The sequence below is a fragment of the Sinocyclocheilus rhinocerous genome, unplaced genomic scaffold (genome assembly GCF_001515625.1).
Source record: "Sinocyclocheilus rhinocerous isolate Xijiao unplaced genomic scaffold, SAMN03320098_v1.1 scaffold1294, whole genome shotgun sequence".
Lineage (NCBI taxonomy): Eukaryota > Metazoa > Chordata > Actinopteri > Cypriniformes > Cyprinidae > Sinocyclocheilus > Sinocyclocheilus rhinocerous.
The window spans coordinates 2,238,815-2,246,956 of NW_015656157.1; the positions used below are offsets into that span (position 1 = coordinate 2,238,815).

Genomic DNA, 8,142 nt, shown 5'->3' on the forward strand with positions numbered 1-8,142 from the left:
GTTGGAGCTAAACACTGCAGGACACCGGCCCTCCAGGAGCGAGTTTGGAGACCCCTGTTGTACTGGATCGTGTGATATAACTTGGCAAAGTTCGCCATCTACTGTACAGTTTCTAACCAATACAGGCATTTCTGAAATCGCATATCATTTGATATCAAAAAATCGTTTAATTTCTTAAAACTTAAATCAAATTAGTCTCTTCATTTTTATATTTTAAATGTTTATATATAAGCAAACGTTGTCAAACTGAGCCATCTCCAATCGAAAAATGCAACTTTAGTAAATCTTTTTAATATATTAAACATAATTATATTTAGTAAAACAAAGAGATCTAACAAGTCAATTTAAGTTTAAGACAACTTATAGGTTTGATACCCATAACAAGTTTTTAGTAGTTGATTATAATATTAAAAGTAAAGTCAACTTGTCCCCTATTTTCCCCTTGCGTTAAGAACATTTCCTAAAGCTTACATGAAATAAGTGACAACATATCAATAAAATATGAGATGTACAGTAGCAGGTCTTTCATCCTACCTCAAGATGAAATTTGGTCGATCTACTCGTCGTCGCTCTCTGAGGTCTGGGCTCATTGTGTCGTCTATGAACTAGTCAGGTCTGAACAAAATGGCGGCCTTCTGCACGGGATAATGAGGTGTCTCAAAACTATATACAACATGTCACTTTTGAGACTGTGTGTCTATTCAGCGGGGTTAACTCGCAGTTTTGCGGTTGACAGAAGTGTTCGGAGATTTCTGAATGGCGATTATTGTCGCCTGTGTCTCAGATTACGGAGTAATGTTGAGAGACAAATACAAGGTAATGATAAACAGTTTTATTGTCATGCTGTCATCTCTCTTGTCCTTCGAATCACAGTCTGTCTTTTTACTTTAGTGTCATTTGTTTTATATCAAGTATATTTAACATTTAAGTTTAAATTAAAAAAAGTAAAGCGCTGACTTATTTACATTGATGATCATTAATGTCACAATGTCAAGGAGGCTTTGATATGTGACGGTCTGACAGTTCAAACAATTCTATGATTTTTGCTTCTTGATGCACACGTTCGGTCTTTGATGTACGTCTAAACTAGCTCTATTATGTCTGTATGGATTCTTTGTTGTACTGGGTGTTATGTCTCTTTGTGTATTCCAGCAGCAAACACAAACAGTAGAGTTGGTAAAATTTTTAGGTCAGCGTTTTATCTTTCATTTCTCAGACAAAACATGGGCTACAATTTACCAAAGACACTATTCAGCCATCCCTAAGAAGGAAGATGGGAAGAAAAGATTCTGGGAACAGTCTCAGTTGTTGGATGGTAAGGTATTTTTTATATATATCTAATGTATATCATTGATGTTATATGAGAACAACTGAATTTTATAGCATTTTTTTAAGGACAAATTGTCTGTGTGATTTTTGGTTGGGTTAGATTTATTTCGATTTTAATTTCAAGCTAAGTCAGTTTTATTTATGTAGCACTTTTAACAATACAGACTTTTTCAAAGCAGATGTACAGAAAATCACAACGTTAATGTTTATTTTAATATTTTCATGTCTTGTTGTCGCATTTAGCAGATTAGAGCTGGACAATAGTATAGTTTATACTATTTATTTTACAATTATATAAATAATCCAGCAATTAAGATTTACTATATAGTACATAAATATTATGTGAGTTTATGGATGTATGCAGTTAAAAGTTACTGTATATATCCAACTTTATATATAGAGCTGTGTGATAATATAGCTTAAATTTTGCAATGATACTAATATAATTTTTTTTTACAAAAAATTTTAATACTATTTTTTTTTTTGTAAATCATGGTAAAATATATGATAGTCATTATTTTTTGCTCAGAAAAAAATAAAATTAAACAGGACACATTCTAATGTTTAAAGAACAAATTTTAAAATCGTATTAAACTTTTATTGTTTTGATGCTTGAAAACCCCATTTTATCTTTGATGCTTATATTGCTTTATGAGAGTGTACTGTATGTATGTGGGTAAAGCTGAATGTGCTTGTATATCCAACTTTAAATATATTAATGGGTCATACTCATAATATAGTTTACAACATGTAATGAAACAATCAAGCAGTTGAGATACATATCAAATTTAAACTTGAAATTATTTAACTTGATATACATTAATAGATGTTAATAGTTACAATATTTGCAATAAAGTTTACTTTTTTATACATGCGTATTACTGTCATGTGCACTACAGTTTTCTCTTAAAATTATTTTCACAGTTCTGGAGGCCAGAATCCAACAGCTGCAATCTGAGTCCGTTGTAGACATCAAACATTCAAAGGTGCAAATCATCAAAGTGCAGCAGAAAATAAAGAAAACGTCACCTGGGAATAGTCAAAAGAACTTGCTGGGAGAAAAAGCAGAAATGCATAAAAGTGGGCCATCTGCCAAAAAAGTTGTAACTGAAGGTGTCATGCCTTTCAAAAGTCACGCAGGCCGCTGGATGGAGAAACTCAAGCGTGAAAAGTGGATTAATCCCATAAAACAAACTTCACATAGAATGCACGACAAGCCAGTTGTGGGTAAAAGCAGCAAAGGTAGTTCGATGCTTCCTGCTACATCTACAAAGACCATCACAATAGGCAAAAGAAGTAAGACAAACACTAAAGTAGAAGACTCCAAAGCTACTGCGTCTACCACAACGTCCTCCAATGTCTGTGCTGTGCAAAAAAAGTCTAAACAGAAGGTTTCAAGAGTCTCAGCGAGTTTAGTCGCCAGGTTTCCAGGAGTGCAAAAGATCTCCAACAGTAAAGGTGGCTGTGTTACTGAGATGTCTACACAAGAGAAACGGGCAGATAAAGAATTTGATGAGAAAGAGGAGCTTAATGTAGACAACGTAATCGAGCAGCAGAGCTTGAGTGCTCCTGAAAAGCTTCTGGAGGATAAGGAAGGAAACCGCTATGGAGATCCTCAGCTCAGAATTCGTTGTTACTTGGAGGCGTGTGTTTTCATTGACGATGTAACTCGAGCTCAGAGCTTTCTACTTTCTCATCACCGTCAATTATCCAAACGAATGCACTTGTCTATCAGCGCCTACAACATCATAATGAGGATGTGGGCCAAAAAAGTATGTATGAATGTTTGCATCTCTCTTTTTACATTATATCAACATTTTTATAAAAAAATTATTAGACAACAAAATTAAATAAATGAAAATATAGTAAACAAATGCATATGTCTGTGCATACAACATTGTAATGAAGATGTGGGCCAAAAATTTTGACCATTTGCATCTCTCTTTTTACACATTTTTTTAATCAAAAATATAATAAACAGAAATATTGCAAATTTAAATAGCTGTTGTTGTTGTTTTTTTTTAGATTTTAAAATGTTTTTTTTTTCTATAATGGCAATGCTGAATTTTCAGCAGCCATTACTTCAGTCTTCAGTGTCACATGATCCTTCAGAGTCATTCTTAAAAAACAGTTGTGCTGCTTAACATTTTTGCGAAAAGTGATAAAAAAAAAATTCTGAATTATGTGATAAATAGAAAGTTCAAAAGAACATCATTTATTTGAAATTGAAATATCTGTTACAAAAGTATTAATTTATAATAAAAAAAAATTAATGCTCCCAAGCTGTTATTGTTTTTTTATGTCAGAGTCCTGTATCTCTTAAACATATTTTATTAAATCTTTTAACCTAAACTTTTGAATGGTACTTTTTCATTTACACACACACACACACACATATATATATATTTATATATATATACACTAAAGAAAAAAAACAAGCAAAATAAATATAAATGATATACACATATATATATATATGTATATCATTTATATTTATTTTGCTTGTTTTTTTTCTTTAGTCTAAAATTTTATATTTTTCAATTTTTATTTTTTTAGTATTTAGCTTTTTCCTGTCTCTTTAGTTTACAGTTTTTATGATTTTCCATTTTATAATGTTTCAGTATTGTTCTGTAACACTATTTAAAGCCATTTTTAACCATGCTGTGCAGGGTTCCATCAATCACATTCGTCGCTTGTTCATTCTGATTGATGAAGCAGGTCTGAAACCCAACGTCGCGTCTTACAGCGCTGCTCTGGAGTGCATGGGTCGCATGCCTGTGTGTCAAACATGGATCATTAAAAGGTAACCACTTACTTCATTTATGTACTTCAGTGTATTCCAATCACAACTATATATATATATAGGTGAATCCAACAGATGGTGCATCAGTAGTTTGCAATGCATTTTGATTTGGAAGAGGTTTCTTTTTACCCCGACACATGAATGCTATCGCTATCATGAATCTCACAAAGACATGATATGGTCATTTTTTTGTTCCAAGATCAAAAGGAAGAAAAAAAGAATATATATATAGTTTCTGAATGAATCCGCGTTTTGAACGAATCGTGTGAACCAATGATTCAAAGAGAGAGCCGTTTACTGAATTCCTGAATAAATCAGCCGTTTGAACGAATCAACTCATAAAGACTTTTACCGCCACCTGCTGGTAGTTTTAGTTTCTTCTTTAGAGTATCATTTCGTTTATTTAAATAAATAAATAAATTAAAATAAAACATTAAAGGGATAGTTCACCAAAAATAAATAAATTCTGTCATCATTTACTCACCCTCATGTTGTTTCAAATAATTGAACATGATAATTGCTTTAAATTATTTTTGGGGGTATTTTCACAGCCAAATTAATTTGTGATTAATTAGATTAATTAATCGCAGAACCCTGTAATTAATTAGATTTAAAAATTTTAATCGACTGACAGCCCTAATATATATATATATATATATATAATATATATATATACATACATACATACATTTTTTATTTTGGGGTGAAATATTACCCGGAAAGGCTTTTAGAACAGTTAGAAATGTACAATGATGGCATAATCATTCAGTTTTAGAGTGGTAAAATATTAATTAACAATATGAGTGTCACATTGTTTAACGGATTGACAGTTCCAGACGGTGTCTCTAGATGTCAGTGTTGCAGTGTGCAATAATTCATGTGTAACAAACACTCCTGCATTCTCTTTAGATTCCCTATAAGAATCCAAATTAAATTGATAAACATGCAAATTCGTAATGACGCTCATATATATGCTTTTTTTTGATGAATACATTGTCCATGAACCGATCCATTCATCCATAGCACTATAGGATTAGTCTGAGCCTGCCTTGACCGTGCCCAAAAATAGAAATTCAAATTGTGGTCATTCATCTAAAGAGCATTAACTCAGTGGAGCGTCATTTTCTCTCTGGTCATCTATTTGTTTTGTGTGCTGCTCATTTCCGGGCAGAAGAATTTAGCAGATGAACACCTCCTCACTTGCATTTAAATAGGGAGATTCTTGACAGAAAGGGGCCAGATCAAAAAAACTGTTGTTTTGGCGTTATTTTTGAATTTTTTTGCCTCACTTTTACACTTTTTGTGTAAACTATATGGAAGCATCTGCTAAACATGTTAAAAATGATCAGATTCACGTTGGTTTTAAATCCACCAGTTCTGCCCTTTATGCTCCATATTTAGCAGATTGTTTGTTACCACACTGTAACTGTTTTAAGTGATTTAATTGATTGCATTAGGCTTTTGTGCTTCTATGAAGCCTAATACAAAATCTCCGAATTTGATAAGTTCTAAAGGTGACTGCTGAGGCAAATGTGGTGCAGCTCAGTGACAGCACAGAGGGACATGTGCATCGTGGCTTGTGGCAGCTGGTTGGGTGATCGATCACTGTAAGCTGATGGCAAACACACTGTTGTGCAGTGGAAATCTTCTTTCTACAAACCCCAGAGGAGCCTATTTTTTACCCATCTGTCTCTCTTTGTTCTCCTTGCCACAGTTTCAATTTGTCTTTCAGCTCTCATGCGGCACCGTTGTTGCATCTTTCGCTGCAAGCCAAGCTTGCCATCCTCTTTGCACATTTGGTTTCATGTCACAATCTTTTGGACCAGCCGTTCACATTGTCAAGTGCTGTCAGTGTGGAAAGAATAGATTGAAACCTGGGAATTTTGACATCTTGACCTCACAAGGTGCATGCATAAAAATATATATGCGTGAGGCATTTTACTCATGTAATGTGTCCAAAATTTCTGACTCGTTCAATATATAGTGAATGTCACATAGTTTACAGTGGGAAGGAGTTAGCAAAAAATTATTGAATTTGGATGGACCCGAAATATTGCATACCTTGTGTTTTGCCCGAATCACAAACCTAATCCAACCATTCACGCTGAAAGCATTTGAATCTGAATTCACACCACATGTGTTTGGATTTAGTTTGTAAACATTCAACCTATAAATGGCCGATGTTAAAATTCAATACAATGTTGTCAAAATAAATGAAAAACAAAATGGTAAAAACTAAAGTAAATTGGTTTTAAATGCTACAAGTGAATTTAGGCATCACAACATTATAATGTACCACCAGTGTTATTGTTAAAGAGCAGGCCATATGGTATTTTAAAGTGTCCTAATATTGTGTTGGAGTCCTCTACAACAGGTTTAAATGCATTTAAGGTCAGAAAACATTGTAATTTTCTCAGAATATACATTTAATATTAGTCAGAGAGATGTCAGGCAGGCGGGGATTATGCAAACGTGTTACCCAGTGACGTATACCGGTAACAGGCAAAAGATTTGAAAATATGATGACTCGTTAAGGCGATTCAGAATCGACTCTCTCTTTTGAGAGACAATATTTTTTATCGTGCACTTTTTTGATTAACAACTTTGCAGACTGTTTTCATATAAGGATAGCTACGTTATAAACTGCAAAAGAGATATTTTTCAAAACCCCATATGACCTGCTCTTTAACTAAAACGATAAAAAATATTAAACATTTCTTTGTTAATTGAAAAAAAAAGCTGAAATAAAATACGCACACACACAAGCTGATGGTGCCACCTACTGTAAGGTCTACTCCACTTAGTTCTGCTCGGCCACACAAAGGCTTAATGCTTTTGCATAGACATTAGCTTGGCAAATGCAACGAAAGCAGCGCTTTGAACGCTCCACAGAAAGCCTAAGCAGAGTCAACTCCCACCAACCTCTATATTTATCAGCTTCTTTTGTCCCCGACAAGAGATCAGCCTTTAAAAGAATGCTTCAGGATTACCCTGATATAGAGGTTTCCACCTCTCCTAATTGCATTTGCATCAGTAGAGGGTTTAACATTTACAAGAGTATTGAATGCAACCCTCAGGAGGTAATGATGCGATTGTTCCTCTGTCACACTCAAGATGGAAAGATTAAAGGAATGTCTTTCTCAAGGCCTCACATTGCCCTTGACGGCTTAATCTGCTCCATGTGCGCCCACTAGAGGGCACTGATGACTCATCTTCTGTACATTTCACTCCCAAAGAAGCCTGTTGCTTTGGAAACCATTGCTGCATTCTTGGAGGCTTTGGAATAACCCAGTCTGTCCTGCAGACTCCTGGCAATGTAAAATATCTCAGCCGGTTACAGACCCTTACAGAATAAATGTGCTTAAACCACTAGTTTACAACTAGTACCACAACGCTGTTGAATTCATGATTCTGATTGGTTGATAGACTTTCTAAGGTGTGGTTAATGTTGAATAAGTAGTTCCTGGTTTGTTGAATGCATTACAGTTCTGTATTTTGTTCTCTCTGAGCTAGAAATAGCCACTTGGACTGTTTCTTAAAGGAATAGTTTGCCTAAAATTTGCAAAAAAATTACTCGCCCTCAGGCCATCCATACGGAAGTCCTAAGAGGCCATGGATGATTAATATTTTTCTTTCTTGTTTTCTCGTTATCTCGACATAACGAAAGTTGTTTTCTTGTGATTACGACTTAAAGGGTTAGTTCACCCAAAAATGAAAATTAGCCCATAAATTACTCACCCTCAAGGCATCCTAGGTGTATATGACTTTCTTCTTTCAGACGAATCCAGTCGGAGTTATATTAAAACCCGTCTTTGATCTTTCAAGATGTTTAATGGCAGTCAGTGGGTGTTGCAGTGCTTCAGTCCAAAAGAAGTGTCTCACACGGCTCTGGGGGGTGAACAAAGTCGTCCTGTAGCGAATCAATGCATTTTTGTAAGAAAAATATCCATATTCAAAGCGTAATAATCACTTTAATCTAGCTTGCGCCAACAGTTGTACACAGAAGCAGC

At 34.5% G+C, this 8,142-nt stretch overlaps 1 protein-coding gene across 1 annotated transcript in view; it reads left to right on the forward strand.

The window, feature by feature from the left end:
* Nucleotides 1–562: 562 nt before the first annotated feature.
* LOC107719647 (DNA-directed RNA polymerase, mitochondrial-like) overlaps nt 563–8,142 on the forward strand; it is a 52,929-nt gene continuing 45,349 nt past the window's right edge. Inside the window, exons 1-4 of the mRNA XM_016527132.1 lie at nt 563–816; nt 1,217–1,315; nt 2,254–3,101; nt 3,999–4,132. Of these exons, the coding sequence (XP_016382618.1) occupies nt 648–816; nt 1,217–1,315; nt 2,254–3,101; nt 3,999–4,132 (1,250 nt within the window). The 5' untranslated portion in view covers nt 563–647. The remainder of the gene's footprint in view (nt 817–1,216; nt 1,316–2,253; nt 3,102–3,998; nt 4,133–8,142) is intronic.